This window comes from Hyaena hyaena, unplaced genomic scaffold (genome assembly GCF_003009895.1).
Source record: "Hyaena hyaena isolate Hyena2069 unplaced genomic scaffold, ASM300989v1 scaffold_65, whole genome shotgun sequence".
NCBI lineage: Eukaryota > Metazoa > Chordata > Mammalia > Carnivora > Hyaenidae > Hyaena > Hyaena hyaena.
In genome coordinates, this window is record NW_024080697.1 from 863,690 (window position 1) to 878,978 (window position 15,289).

The 15,289-nt window shown below is 51.3% G+C and overlaps 1 protein-coding gene across 7 annotated transcripts in view; it reads right to left on the reverse strand.

Moving 5' to 3' along the window:
• Positions 1 to 265: 265 nt before the first annotated feature.
• The window catches only part of ABCD4 (ATP binding cassette subfamily D member 4), a 16,134-nt gene continuing 1,110 nt past the window's right edge, over positions 266 to 15,289 (reverse strand). Inside the window, exons 1-19 of one of the 7 annotated variants that reach the window (XM_039232283.1) lie at positions 14,079 to 14,140; positions 12,377 to 12,495; positions 12,096 to 12,223; positions 10,805 to 10,944; positions 9,506 to 9,622; positions 9,033 to 9,158; positions 8,389 to 8,439; positions 6,879 to 6,973; positions 6,496 to 6,617; positions 6,304 to 6,395; positions 6,047 to 6,136; positions 4,061 to 4,269; positions 3,802 to 3,893; positions 3,380 to 3,416; positions 2,946 to 2,995; positions 2,485 to 2,537; positions 2,148 to 2,224; positions 1,431 to 1,546; positions 266 to 1,281 (exon numbers count right to left, since the gene is read on the reverse strand). In XM_039232283.1, coding sequence (XP_039088214.1) covers positions 1,213 to 1,281; positions 1,431 to 1,546; positions 2,148 to 2,224; positions 2,485 to 2,537; positions 2,946 to 2,995; positions 3,380 to 3,416; positions 3,802 to 3,893; positions 4,061 to 4,269; positions 6,047 to 6,136; positions 6,304 to 6,395; positions 6,496 to 6,617; positions 6,879 to 6,973; positions 8,389 to 8,439; positions 9,033 to 9,158; positions 9,506 to 9,622; positions 10,805 to 10,944; positions 12,096 to 12,223; positions 12,377 to 12,410 — 1,698 coding nt within the window. In that variant the 5' untranslated portion in view covers positions 12,411 to 12,495; positions 14,079 to 14,140 and the 3' untranslated portion in view covers positions 266 to 1,212. Of the gene's footprint in view, positions 1,282 to 1,430; positions 2,225 to 2,484; positions 2,538 to 2,945; positions 2,996 to 3,379; positions 3,417 to 3,801; positions 3,894 to 4,060; positions 4,270 to 6,046; positions 6,137 to 6,303; positions 6,396 to 6,495; positions 6,618 to 6,878; positions 6,974 to 8,388; positions 8,440 to 9,032; positions 9,159 to 9,505; positions 9,623 to 10,804; positions 10,945 to 12,095; positions 12,224 to 12,376; positions 12,496 to 14,078; positions 14,141 to 15,289 lie in introns of those variants that run through there. The other 6 variants (XM_039232282.1, XM_039232281.1, XM_039232280.1 and 3 more) reach the window with 6 other exon arrangements.

Consider the following 15,289-nt stretch of genomic DNA (forward strand, 5'->3'; position numbering starts at 1 on the left):
GAGTTCAGTCCCCACAAGGGTCTCCACACTACTGGTGTGGAGCCTGCTTGGGATTCTCCCTCTCTCTCAAAATAAATGAATAAACTCACACACACAAACACAAACAAAAAAAAAAGTGTCAGTTCAGAAAATATTAAGTGACTGGGGTGCCTCAGTCAGTTAAGTGTCTGACTCCTGGTTTCAGCTCAGGTCATGATCTCAGTTTGTGAGATCGAGCCCTGTCTTGGGCTCTGCACTGTTAGCAGAGCCTGCTTGGGAGTCTCTCTCTCTCTCTCTCTGCTTCTCAAAATAAATAAACATTAAAAAAAATTAAGTGGTGAACAAATAAAGAGATCTGACAAAAATTATGGATGTGCTGCTCTGACAACTAAACATTGGGGAACATTGTTCTAGAATAAGGACTTTGGGCTCAATCATTTTCCATAGCAAAATTTTATGCTTTCTGCGTTTTGTCTGTTCCCCCTGGCTGTTGCTGTTTCCTAACAATAAGACCATTTAAAAAAAAAATTTCCTCCTTATTTTAGCTGACTGAGGGGAAAGAGATTTAGCTGCATCGGAGTTAAAACAAGAACAGAAGGGCCCTAGAGGTTAGTGGCTCAAGTACAACCAGCAAAGGGAATGTGGAGATGTGGGGCGAAGTGAAAAACCAGGCACAGAAGGTTCCAGCACTGTGGGGAGTGCTACTCCCTTCCCCCTGGCTCCCAAACACAAGTCTGCAGATTCAATTCAAAGGTCATCTTACAATGGAGAGGACAGAGTAGGGAGAAAGCTCCAATTTTTAAGAAATGTTTATCTTTTCTTTTAAAAAAACATTATAAAATTTAAATGGTTGATTCAAGTTAAAAATCTATCACCACAAAATTTAATGGATTTAAAAGATTTCCGGATCTCCGGACTTTAAGCCCAATATTCTCTCCACATTGACCCTACATTTCTTATAGATCTCACCCTTTCAGGTTTTTCTTTAGGAAACGCAATCTGAGGTCACCTGTAAGCAATCAGCATTTGGGGTGCAGGGAGCTCTGCAGCAGGAGGCGCCTGACAGGCCCCACAGGGAGCCACACCCCCGCTGGGGCCCTGGCTGCCAGCGCTCCCTGCGCAGGAGCCGCGAGGCGGCCAGGGGTCTCCCTTGCCACCTGGTCTCTCCAGGGAGGATGGCAATCTGCCCCGAGCTCAGCACTTCTTCCAGTGGCCGCAGCCACGCCGCTGGCCTCATTCCACTTTGATTCTCGCCAGTTCCCATCTTCCTTCTCCACAGAGTTTCAGAACCAAGGAGTGGAACTGCAAGAGACCACCACCACGGAGAGGTCAGGCTGCCCCAGCCGCACCAACAGGAAGCCCTGCCCTTTCTCCACCCCTACTCCCCATTTTGAAGGGCCCCTAGCCAGCCGTTGGGCTATTCCTCCTCCTTTGGGCATCTCCTTGGGTACCTTCTCGAGGTTGCGCCGATGTCCCACGCTGATGAACGTCATGCCCAGCTGCTGGCCAATGCGGTAGAGCTCGCTCTCCACCTCCTCGGTCAGGGCACTGGTGGCTTCATCAAGCACTGAGGGCAGAAGCCGATGGGAAGAGATCAGGTCTTGCCCCTGCCCACCTCTGCTTCTCCTCCAAACCCCACTCACCTCCGGCTGGGACCTGGGGGAGGCTGGCAGCTGTCCTGGCTTACGGGAGTCCTGCCAGACGGAGAGCGGGGCCCAGGGGCAGGGGGCTAGGCTCCACCCGGGAAGCCTTCTACCAGCAGCAGGGCAAAATCCCTTGGCGTCCTATAATAGGCACCCGCACTGCCTGGAACCGCTCAAACCAGGGATTCTTAGTTCCCCCAGGGATGTCAGTCCCTGAAGAAGCTCACACCTGTTGTCCCTCTCCAGGCAGAGCTGGGGGGGGAGGTGTGAGGCCCACTTTTGGATGACAGAATGCTTAGGAACTGGTGGTACAGCTCATCCAGAGCCGTTCTGAGGATTCCGAGAGCCCCCTACTGCCTCATGGGCAGAGCCCATCATCCTGTCCCGCAGGGACAGAGACGCGCAGTCATGCACAGGCGTGCTCTCCTACCCTCTGAACGCCTCCCCAGTTATACATGAAAGAGCACACACACACACCCGTGAGCCCCCAGTACCTGGCACGCACACCTATGGGGAACACCTCACCTGCGTACTTTGGCTGCAGGTAGAAGAGCCGGGCAAAGGAGAGCCTCTGCATCTCTCCGGGGGACAGAACGTCGTACCTGAGGAGTGGGAACGAGAGGAGCACTAGAGGAAGGAGGATACAGCCTGGCTCTTGCCCAGAACGAGTCTAGGCAGAGGCTGGCCCCAGAACAGATGGACACCACCCTCCTCCCTTCAACAACACTGCAGCCCCGCTGCCCACAAGATGAGATCCAAACTCGGCTCCTGAGGGCATGAACATGCCCTTGATGGTCCAGCAAGTACCTGGAGCCCAGTCTATGGGGGAGCTGGCTCTGGAGCACCCCAACTCCCTTCTTACCAGTTCCAATCGACCTGCTGGTCCAGACCCTCCGTCCTCACCACCAAACTGGACTGTAACACACCCGGAGGGAGCACTGTCGGTGAGAGGGCCCATCCCTGCTTCCTGTCAGCCCGCCCCACACATCTCTGAGTCAGGTGGCAGGGGGTTGTGGGAGCAATCTGCCGCAGGCAGAGAGGAGCACCCCACTAACCGCACAGTTTAGATTTGCTGGAGCATGAGGACAAGAAAAAGCAGACTGGCTTAGTGTTTTGTTATCACTTTAAAATTCGCTCCAGAGAAGACACCCCCTGATTGCCTGTACATGCCCAGTACTCCCGTCGCCACTTTCCACTCCACTCCCCTGGCCCAGGCTCCTACTTCCGGTCCTGGGCCCAGGCCAGTCGGCTGACTCCGCTGGACCAGCACTTGTGGGCAGCGCTATCAGGTGGGCCTGGGCCTCAGGGTCCCTGTCCACTCACCAGGCCTGCCAACTCCAAGAATCTCATGATCCTCTCATCGTCAGTAGAGCCTGCAACACAGAGAAGCTTTCTTCAAGAAGTCGGCTCCTTCTAGGCAGCCAGAAGAGATGGGGTACATCATGGCAGGGGGCAGATTGGGGGAGGCCAGAATCTGGGCCACACCTCTGCAGGGAGGGGTTATGGCACTTAACACATAAGGGAAGGACCAGGTGAGGGGACTAATCCCTTCCCTTCCTCCAGGGGGTGTCCTTCCTCAAGGAGAGGACGACAGAGCAAGAAGAGTTCTCCAAATCGTAAGCCGTTCAAGGAGAAGAAAACCAACCCAAAGCCAGCAGCCTCGCTGGAACCTCTGTCAAAAGGCACCAGCGAGGCCTCAGCCAGGCTGAGTGGGGGCAGCTGACAGGAGAGGATAAGCCTTAACGAACCCAGCTCACCTGAGTCTGGGTAGATATCCTTCAGGGGATATATCACCTGACAAAAGAAAACCACACGGGGCTAAGATGAGGGCCAATGAGAGGTGGGGCCGCCCGCAGCCCACCCTCCCACAGAAGCAGCCCCAGGAACGGCCAAGGCCAGGCTACTCTCCACCTGAGGACAGCAAGGAACACCTGGGCCAGGAGTCCAGTGGGAGAGGTTGGGCTGGCAGATGGTGGGGCAGGGCCCCCAGCAACCTGTCCCAAGGAGTTACTCTAATGGCCCAATCCATGGATGTAAATAAAAAGTTCTCAGAGCCAAGGAGCTCCTAGGCAGGGGCCACTTTATTATCCCACCTGCTGCCCCATAACTCTCTGGAGCTGACACCTGTCATACTGCCCAAAGCCTGTTAGGGGAGGGTGGGAGTGGGCTCCACGCTGACCTGCTCCCGAAGGGTCCCATCAGTGAAGAATGGCTTTTGCGGCAAGAACAGCACCCCATGGGGTCCAAAGTCCGTCAGCATCTGCACTGAGCCTGCAGAGCCCACAGACACCTCCATTTTGAGATCTCCCAGACAAGTAACTACCTCTCATTTCCTCTCCCTGACAAAACACCCAGATTTTTATACACACACACACGCACGCATGCATGCACCCCACTGGGCCAAGGCTGGCTCAGAGGTAGGGAGGGCTGGTTCTCACCCCATGTGCTTGCCCAGAGGCCGCCTAGAACCCGGAGCAAGGAGGTCTTGCCGGTGCCCGTGTTGCCCATGATGAGCAGACTCTGACCTTCAGAGATCTTCAGGCTCAGATCCTTGATTAAGGGTTTGTTAGAGGAGGGAGCACAGATGGAGACCCGCTCGAGGAGAAAAGCCGTGTCTGTTGGCTCTGAGGCTGGCCAGTATGGGGCCCTGCGATCAAGGAGGGAGTGTGGGGAAGATAAGTAGTGTGTTTTGCCAACGGGGAAGGTCTTGTCCTTGGGGGTCTTACCTCTGGATAGGGGGGTGGTTATGGGCTAAACTGTGTCCTCAAAATAACATGCTGAAGTCTCAATCCCTGGTACCTCAGAGTGTAACTGCATTTGAAGATAAGGTATTTAAAGAAATGATTACATTAAAATGAGGCCATTAGGCTAGGGCTCTAATCTAATACAGTGGAGGTCCTTTTAAGAAAAGGGAGAGGGGGGCACCTGGGTGGCTCAGTCGGTTAAGCATCCGACTTCAGCTCAGGTCATGATCTCACGGTTCGTGAGTTCGAGCCCCACATCAGGCTCTGTGCTGACAGCTAGCTCAGAGACTGGAGCCTGCTTCAGATTCTGTGTCTCCCTCTCTCTCTGACCCTCTCCTGCTCATGCTGTCTCTATCTCTCTCTCAAAAGTAAATATTTAAAAAAAAAAAAAAGAAAAGGGAAAGGGTCGCCTGGGTGGTTCAGTCAGTTAAGTGTCCAACTTCGGCTCAGGTCATGAACTCATGCCCTTCCCCTGCCTGTCCTCCCCTCCCTCTCTCTCTACACAGAGAGAAGACAGCCATCTGGAAGTCGAGGAGAGAGGCCTCAGAAGAAACCAACCCAGCCAACACCTTGATCTGGGACTTCCAGTCTCCAGAACTGTGAGGAAATGCGTGTCTGCTGGATAAGGCACCTGCTGTGTGGTACTGTTAGGGCAGCCCCAGCGGACTAACAAGTGGGGCTGGGGGCCCCTCCTCTGTTCCAGGCTTCGCAAAGCCCCGCACAAGACTCCTCTTAATCAGCCTTAACAACCCACGCATCACAGATACTAGCCCCACTTGGTAGATGAGGAAACTGAGTCAGGTGGCTAAGTAACCCCCTCGGGGACACAGGGCTGAAGCTGTCTAACTACAAGGCAGGTGGGTTTTCATAGCGGGTGTAGCCAGGGACTCGGACAGGATGGGTGTGGTGGTCGTAAAGGGATCTGCAGTTTCTGGGGCTGCACAGACACCCATCTCCCCTGAACGACAGCACCTCCGGTCTCCTGTGGTCACTGCCCCATCTCCCCAGCCCCAGCCTCAGCGTTGCACGAAGCCTGAATTCTCAACAGGGGCAACCGTTAAGGCTTTGGTCCCTAAGGAGACACTTGTGTGGAGTCCCTGCAGTTCAGGCTCTTTCCATTTTTTGAAAGCTTTCTCTACGGCCACTGTTCAAGTCCTTCCTGTGAACTATGATACCTAATCCTCACAAGCACCTTGAGAGGAAAGTTCTGTTACTGTTCCCCTTACGAGATGAAGAAACTGAGACACAGAACAGTTAAGTAATTAGCTCAGGAAAAGCGAGGACATGAAACGAATCCTCAGTTGCACAGAAGGGTCAGAAACATCACAGAGCGTGCAAGGAGACACGAATAAAGACGTATGTGGGTGTGAGCGAAGCAGGGGAACAGGGAACAGGCACACCCCGAGGGGTAGGTGGCAGGGCTCAGCGGGAGGGGTACCTCTCAGATCTATCTTATCACAGGCAGCGGAGGGGAGGTGTAAGTCAACACAATAGAAGGCAGAACAGCAACACTGACTGTGACCATCTGTAACGTGACTGGCACGAGGCAGAGATCTCTATTTGCTCCGCACAATCCTGCTGCACAGCTGGGAAAGGGCAGGGCTCCGGGGCGACCCCGAGCTGGGCGCGCCCAGAGCTGCCTCCTCAACCGCTGTGCCACCCCGCCAGCCCGGCACCCACCTATCCACGTCCCACTCGCTCTCGTCCAGGATCTCCCCAGCGTGCGACTTCAGCGACATGTCCAGAAGGGTCTCCTTGAGTTCCCCGATCCTGGGCAAGAAGTGAAAACCTGAGGAGGGTCCGAGGGCCCAGGTGAAGGTGTTACTCCCTCTCTCTCACACCCACTAGCATTCGGTTTTTCTGTTCCTTTTTTTCCACTCAGCTACTTCTCCAGTAGCTTTGCTCAGGACCTAGAGAGGGGCCTGACGCAGCCTCACCTGTGCGTGTAACCAGCCACATCTGAGAGGGCGCTGGAGAGGTTGATGAGCCCGGTGAAGCAGCTGATGAGGTAAATGGACACAAAGGCATTCTGCACAGGACAGTGAGTGCTGATCAAAGGTCTGGACTCCAAGGCCCTGGGCACTTGGCCAAAGGGGATGGCATGAGGGGTCGCCAGGGGGGATTCTCACCTTGCTGACCACGGTGCTGAGCTCTGTGGGGCTCAGGTCTCCATAGACACCACTGAAAATAGGGATTGCAATCACAATGTAACTCAGGATGCTGCCCAGATAGTCAAATGTGTTGACGCCGACTGTAGAAGACAGAAACACCCAGGATAAGAGCCGCAGGGGCCATGCATGAGCTCCGAGGGAGGAGGAAGACGAGCAGGGCCAAGCCATTTCCTGGATCCTCATTCTCCTGAAGGTACTCATGACAAAGGCAGTGGCTCCCTGTGGTTAATTCCTTCATCGGAGCAAACTGATTAGTGCAGAGAGAAAGCAGGGAGGTGTGGGAAGGGAAGGGGACTGTCCCAATTCTGTGGTTCCTGCCTCCCGGGGCTCCCTCCACCTACTGTACAGCCAGAGCTCCTTGGACATCAGCTCCCTCTGGGTCTGAAGGAGTCTCTGCAGCCTGCGGTCTGTCCTCATGTGCTCCACGTGCCCAGCTCTGACAAGAAAGGCTAGCATGTCCATGGGGCCTGGAGAGCCTTAGCCAGGCCAGGGCACCCTCCAACCCTCATCACACTCTCCTTTAGGGACCAGGCCTATTCAAACAGTCTTCACCTCAGACCCTTTCTGCCACTAGCATCCATTCATTGCTTCATTTTCTCAACATAGTATTGTCTGCAGAAAGAACATGAACTCTAGATTGGGCAGACCTGGTTCAAATCTTGGCTCTGGCCAATTACTAGCTAGGTGACACCGAGAAGTTACTTAAGGCTCAGATTCTGTTTCTTTCTTCTATAAAATGGAGCTACTACCTACATAATAAGTCAGAGTGAGAATTTCTAAATATAAAGCACCAGGCATAAGAGGGACACTCAATAAATAACAGCTGTTATTATTAAACAACTATACACGGAGTAGTCGCTATGTAGCAGGCTCTATGCTAGTTAGCCAGTGAGATAAAAAAGTGGATATAGTCCCTGTCCTTGGGCTCCCAGTTTAGGGGGGCAGGCAAATACACTGCATTCTCCGCCTGGCACATGGAAAGTGTTTGAGGGCCAGAGACCCCATGGAAGAACCCATCCAGAGCTCCAAGAACCAACCTGCTTTCCCCAGAGCTTCTTGAGAGGCTGCACAATCCACAACTTAGCATAGGCCCAGCCCTACCCACCACACACCCCACCCCACCCCACCCTGTAGATTCCTAGTGTTCTTGACGCCCCCAAGTGGTGGCAGCTGCAAACTGCAGCAGAGATGGACAAGTGCAAAAGTCCATGGACAAGGAGATCCAGATAATGCAACGGCAGCTTCCACAAACACCTCTGGGGCCTGAGCGATTAGTCCTAAAGAGGACTGCAAAGGCCTCACATGAGGCGGGGCACAGGGACTTGTCCTGACCCTGAGGGAAGAAATGAAATTTCACAATGCGGCTGTCAGGAGACCAGGTGACTCTTTGTTCCACTTGAACAGTGTTTGTAAATACCAGGTCTCCTGATCTCCTGAGGCTCCCTTTCCTCCTTTATGCTACAGAGACAAAGGATTGGCCTTTGAGACTCTTTGGTCGGCCATCAGGCAGTGGCAGAAAGCCATTTTAAAGAGGGTAAAACAAAGGCAGAAGCAATGCCTTACAGTCATCACCAAGATGTGAAACATTCACTCATTTCATTCTTGGAACAAATTTAGGCCCCATGTTAGGCCATTAGAAGGAACCAGCTTCAGAAGCAAATCCCTGGACATAAGAATGAGGCCGACAAAGACAGTGAGAGATACGGGGACGGGGTCATAGTCAAATGTAAGGACACTCGGCCCCGAGGCTCAGTGATAGTGAGAGGGCTGTACAATTTGTTTTCCCTTCTCTGCCACCTCCTCTCTATCAGCTCTGATGGGGCAGAAGGGAACTATCCCCACCTGACTCACCTGAAGAAAGCAGCAGGCTCAGCATTGACCCGGATCTGCATGTGCTTGAACCTGGGCAGACCAAAGGGAAATGTGTGCTGACAGCAGCCAGTATAGACCACTCTCCTTTCAGAGGCCTGGACTAAGACAAAGAGGAACCCTCCACCTCAGAACTGTGGCTGTCTTGGTGCCACAAGGCGGGAATCCCAGGACCTGTGTGGGATGACAGGCCCTGCAGACAGAGCAGCTCCTCAGCTCCCCAGAGGACAAGTGCATTCCTGCCCATACCACCTCCTCCCAGGGCCCAAGCTGAAGGAGGGGGCTGAGAAGCAAGAGCAGGGGCTGGAAGCATCAGCTGAGCCAAAGCAGGGAGGTTGGAACAGAAGCACATGAGAAGGCCAGGGGATGCTGATGGCCCACCAGACACTGTTCTTGGTGCTTCTCACGTATAATCTCAGTAATCCCCCTCACTATCCTCTCTGCAGGAAACAGTACCATGCCTTGTAGAGATGGCATCATTCAAGTTTAGCGAGGTTCAAGACCTCACCCAAGAGCACATGGCTAGTAACTAGCACAGGCTGGGATCTAAATGAGGCTGTCTTACTCTAGATCTCATTCCTTAGCCATTACACTCAGCCCAGAAACCTCACGCAAGACGGACACACCTGAAATCCCCTTCCAGCTTCTCCTGCTGCACCAGCTTTGCCACGATGGGCCCCATCAACATTTTGTTCACCATGGTTCCCAGGATGAAATACCCGAAGATGCTCACAGGCCCGAGCCAGCCTGTGCTGAAAGGCAGAGAGGAGGAGAGTGAGGGGTGTCACAGATCTCTGCAGGGCTCAGCCCTGATTCTTGCTCACTTTCAGGCAGCAGCTGCCCAGTTCCAGCCAGCAGTTCTGAGACCTCTGCTCCCGTGTGGGGGCATCTGCTATCCGGTCTAGGTGGTCAGAGTACCAGGATCTCTGTGACACTGAAATGCCACAGGTCCCAAGGGAGGGCAGGGGGGCGAGCACAGGACAGAGGAAGCCTTCCTGGGCTGCAGGTAGGAGGGAGAGGAGACCCTGACTTGGGAGAGCTTGTGTGAGTGAGGGACCTCAGGGAAAATACCCGGCTGGGGGAGGAGAAGGGGCTTCACCTCTGGAAGCACTGGTAGGTGTAGTAGATGAGGGTGAAGGGGGAGATGATCAGCTTGCTGGCCATGCTGCTGAGCTGCCGGCAGAACCGTTCCACATCCTGGCTGATGCGCTGGTCCCTGGATCCAACAACACAGAGCAACTAGGCCAGGGAGCAGGGCAGAGAGTGGAGAGAGTGGAGACAGACTGATGGTGCCTCTTACCCTGACCTTGCCTTTTGGCACTGTCAGCTACGATCCCGGGGGGAAGACGGACCCAGATAAGCACTGGTTTTCCTAGAGGCACCAAGACCCTTAGGATCTTTAAATGGGGTTCTGAAGAGGGGCTTCTTAGGGTGCCTCAGTTTACTGCTCAGGAAAAGTGGCAGGTGAAAGGTCCAGTACCCAGGGGTCCTGAGCAGCACCAGAGAAAGACATGAGGGTAGATACACTGAGTTTCTGGATGAGCAGAAAAGTCATCCTGTCTATCTAGCTCCTCCCAATAACTTCTGCAAGCCTGAGCCTGCCCCCACTTTCACTATCTGGCTGCAGAAGCTTCATATGGGTCCCCCGGAGAAGCCTGGAAGATAAGAGGCAACAGGCATCCCAAGAATCTTTGCTGCCAAGCTCAGCTTAGGCTGAGGAAAGGTCACCCCAGGCAAGAAAGTGCCTGAGGGTGGTGAGTGGAGAGGGAATGAGTGTGAGGAGAGACCCCACATGTCCCACTGCACCGCGGGGGCCACACTGACTCCTATTTCCGATGAGAGACATGACCCTGGGCAAGCTACTTGCCTTCTCTGGGCCTCAGTTTCCTCACCTATAAAGTAACAAGAGCTAACTCACACTGGACCCCTTGGGAGGTGCCAGGTGCTGCATGCGTGCATTCCATGTATATCACCCGAGATAGTCTTCAGATAGGAAATATCATCCTCATTTTCCAGAAAGGGAACCTGGGCTCAGTGAACTAAGGCCTATAAACTGGGAGGTGCCACAATGTAGAGCTGAATTTTACAGGGAATCCTAGGCAGCAGTTTTCTACTGCTGAAAATCCAAAAGCTGGTCTGCTAGCAAGGCCGCTTTCTTCAGAGGGTGCCTGGTTTGGAAGCGCAGGATAGAAGATGGACAAAAGGGAGCAGCTCCTATCTTTCAGCTCCCTATTCTCAGCCCTGCAGCCCCTCCAGGGTTCTTCTACAGTCTCCCTCGTGTAGGGTGCTTATCAACACCCGCACCTAACTGGGTGAGCCCTAAGGGGCCCGCGACAGGGACTCTCCAGGCCTGAAAGGACCCTGCAGAGGGTAGGGAGGGCCGAGAGCGGGCGCCTACGGGTTGTCGACGTCATCCCGCAGCACGTTGAGGGTGTAGTACACACGGCTCTGGAAGTAGAAGCGGTGAAGGTGCTCGGTGAGGTCCTTTCTCCAGCTCACATACAGCAGGTTGCAGGTGAACTGGTCAAAGCTCTTCAGCTGTGCAGCGGGGGAAGCAAGAGGAAGGGAGCGAGAGGGAGAGATGGCTTACTGCAGGTCTCAGCCAGAAGCGTGGGGCTGGCAGAAAGCCTCTGCCGACCAGTCCCCACCCACTCCGACCAGTCTCTGTCCACTCAGCGCTTCTGCTTGTTTCAAGTGTCAAGTCAGGGGATTCTTCCCTCCCTCCCATGCTCATTCCTTCACCAAATACTGAAGGGCTTACCAAAGCCAAGACAGTAAGTGTTCCGTCTTATGCTGAGAGCAGGTGAGCTTCTGGAGATTGGGGAGGGTATCTTCTGTGCCATTTATGTTCTTACTTTTCTGTTCCCCAAAGCTTAGAACAGGGTTATGTATACACAGGTGTTTACTTCCAGAAGACCCATCCAAATTGCCCAAGTGTGATGAGAAGTGGCTTCCCCAGGAAAACAGGTAGTATGGCACACAGAGCGTTAGTCTTGAGTCCTAGCAGAGGCCTGACTCTCCCTGTTCACCACTGATGGAGCACCTACACGCTAAGCCCAAGGCAATGACAATGAGCTCAGTCTAGCATGGAAACAATGACAAGGGCGTGAGTATTACAGAAGTTAACTCAAAGTATTAGTTAAGCAGAGAAGAGGTCAGGGTTTGGTGGATGAAACATGAAGGAGAAGGCTAAGGAGGACCCGAAGGCGGTGACAACAGCAGAACCTTGCAAAGTGAGCAGGCATTAACTGAGGGAATGAGCGTGGGGAAGGAGGCCACTGTGCAGGACCGCAGCAGGTGCAAAGGCTGGGAGGTGTGACATAGTTTCAGGCTGAACCACGGCCTCAGCCCCACAGAGAGGCAACAACCCCCTAGCTGCTGATCCCCACTTTCAAGTGCTCTAAGCTCCCTGAAGCAAGCGTTCTGAGAATGGAAGGGACAAGATCATTTCTGCTCAATGCTGATTTAACCGGAACCTCCCAGCCTAGTCCTGGGAGCTTGAAACACCTGACGAATTAGTCCAAACATCAAGATCAATGCCCTGAACAGGGTTCTGACCTCCAGTTCCCAGAAAAGGGAGGAAACACCCCTCCCACAACTTGATTCCTGCTTCCTGGTGGCTAAGGTCCACAGGGAATTCATCTCAGACTAGGCTGGAGAGGAAGAGAAACACACAGAGAAGACCTTACCATGGAGTTGAGAACGATGAGCACGACAGCCAGGAATGTCAGGGTCTTGAACCCATCCAAGTCTTTGTTTCCCAGGACCCCATAGTACTGACTGGGGAGCAAGCCAACCTGGTAGATCACCAGTTGTTCTGGGGTAGGGAGAGGAGTCAAAAATCGATGATGAAGGGTGAGAAAACAAGAAGGGAGGTTCCCCCCTGAACAGCTGCCTCATCAACTCTCCAGAGAAGGAACCCCAAACCAGGGTTGCCCTCCCCCGCTCCAATCTGGGCTCACTCACTCACCCAGTAGGGCCACACACAAAAGGGTCAGGAACATCAAAACATTCTGTGATGCCCAAGAGGGAAACAAAACCTTCTGTATCTTCAGGAACCGCTGGAGAAATTGCAGATCTAATCTGGGCCTGCAGAAGAGATGCAGGAGAAGCAGACAGAAACCTAAGATGGCAATTAAGCCGTAGAGAACAGTTACCAAATTTATGACATTGTTCTATGGTCCAGGCCATGCAGCAAGAATGTTAGGAAGAGATGGGAGAGAAAGGAATCTCTTGAAGCTGGTAAATGCTAAGAAAGGTTATTTACCAAAAATCTACAGCTAGAAAACAGTTAATGAAGAAACTTCAGCCACAACCTCTATATGGTTCCAAACATGATAAGAAAGCCCATCAAGGATTTTAAGGTTCCGGCTAAATCAATAGAGCAAGAAAAATAAATGAGGTAAAAGAATTAAAAGGGGAGAGATTAAATGGTCTTTATTTGCAGATAATGTGATCATTTACCCAACAAACGGCAAATCAATAGACAAATGCTGGAAATAAAAGGAGTTCAGCTAGATACAGGGTTAACATACAAATATCAATAGTGTTCTATACCAATAACCAACTGGAAAATAAGATGTCATTTACAAAGGAAAAGCATTAAAACAACTATAAAATATCCAGAGATTAACTTTTAAAAAGAGTGTGTAAGACATTTTGGAAGAGGGGCGCCTGGGTGGCTCAGTTGGTTAAGCATCTGACTCTTGATTTCGGCTCAGGTCATGATCTCAAGATTCATGAGATAGAGTCCCTTGTCAGGCTCTGCGCTGACAGTGAGGAGCCTGTTGGGATTCTCTCTCCTTCTCTCTCTGCCCTTCCCTTGCTCGCGTGTGTAAGCACACACTCTCTGTCAAAATAAAAATAATAAACATTAAAAAAATACATTTTGAAAGAAAAAAGAAAGCTCTATCACAGGATGTGAAAGAAGACTTAGAGCTGGCATGACTTGGCATTATATAAAGACAGGGGTGCCATGGCTCAGTCAGTTAAGTGTCTGACTTTGGCCCAGGTCATCATCTTATGGTTTGTGAGTTTCAGCCCTGCATTGGGCTCTGTGCTGACAGCTCAGAGCCTGGAGTCTGCCTCAGATTCTGTGTCTCCCTCGCCTCCCCTCCCCTGCTCGTGCTCTCTCTATCTCTCAAAATTAAATAAACATTAAAAAATATATATAAAGACCTAATTTCTAACAAAATTAGTCTATAAATTCAGTATATTACCAATCACAAGCAGAACTTCTCTGAGGAACTTTATATGGAAATATAAAGGCCAATGAATAGCTGAGGGCAACTGCGAAGAACAGAAAGGGAGGAGGGAAGAGACTCAAATCATCAGTTATTAAAAACAAATCATATTGCAGAGCTGTGGTTTTAATACAGAACAAATGTGGTTTTAATACAGGAACGAAAACGCCAATGGGACAGAGACCAAAAAGGAAAAACAAACCTATGTTTACATGGGTACATAATAGTGGTTGTATCACAAGAAATGACATATTAATATTTAACACCTATTAACACTTAGGAAGCATGTACTATGTGCCCAGTACTGTTCTCCATGTATTTTACATGTATTAACTCATTTGGTTGTCATAACCCTAAGAGATGGAGATTACATCCTATTCTATGGATTAGGAACTGAAGCCAAAGAGGGTAATTTGCCCTGTCACCCACCTGGTAAGTAGTAGCCTTAGGGTGTGGATACAGGCCACCTAGGTCCAAGAAAGTGAGCTCTTAACTAGGCTACACAGGTTCTCTAATTTCTAATTATGATAGTTAATAACTGAAAATGGTAGAGGAAAATTTAAGTCATTACCTTAAATCATTTAGAAAGATAAAATTTAAAAACTCCAAATGGATTAAAAACCTAAATGTGAAAAGCAACTATATTTAGTTAATAGAAGGAAATGCAGAAGAACATATCAACGAAGATACAGTGGGAGAGATTCCTCAAATAAGACCCCAGACCCACAAATATTTATAAAGGGGAAAACTAATTTACTTATTACTTGTGTGTGTGTGTGTGTGTGTGTGTGTGTGTGTCTGAGAGAGAGAGAGAGAGAGAGAGAGTGCAAACAAGCCCGGGTGAGCGAGGGGCAGAGAGTGAGAGGAAGAGAGAATCCCACAAGGGACAAAGAGAGAGGAAGAGTAAGAGGGAGAAAGAGTCCCGACGTGGGATTTGAACCTGGGCTGAAGTTGGATGCTTAACTGACTGAGCCACTCAGGCACCCCAGGGACTTAGTTTTGCTTAACACAGAGCCACGGGTTAAATAAAAAGACATGGGGAAGATAAGTGCTAAGTGTAAAACCAACAAAGAATCAGAATCTAGAACATCCAAGGAATTCCTGCAAGTCAGGACAACAGGAAATTCACAGAAAAGTGGGAAAAGGATACAAATAGGCAACTCATAAAAGGGGAAACCCAAATGGATAATACAGGAAAATTAACACAATGGGATGCCACCTTACAACCCATCAGATGGATAAACATTAGAAAAGCAAACAATACCAAATGCTGGGGGGATATGAGAAGTCAGACCTTTATGCAATGCTGTTGGGAAGCATAAACTGATGTGACCACTCCAGAGAAGAATTCTGCAGCTGTAGGTATGACCCAGCATCCTACCCTGGGGTGGATAATCCAGAAAAATATCACCCATATCCTCAAGGAGACAAAACGCTAGTATGTTTGTGGTAGTTAAAAACTGGAAGCAATCTTGGGGCGCCTGGGTGGCTTAGTCGGTTGAGCCTCCGACTTTCGCTTAGGTCATGATCTCGCGGTTCGTGGGTTCGAGCCCCGCGTCGGGCTCTGTGCTGACTGCCAGCTCAGAGCCTGGAGCCTGTTTCAGTCTGTGACTCCCTCTCTCTCTGACCCTCCCCTGCTC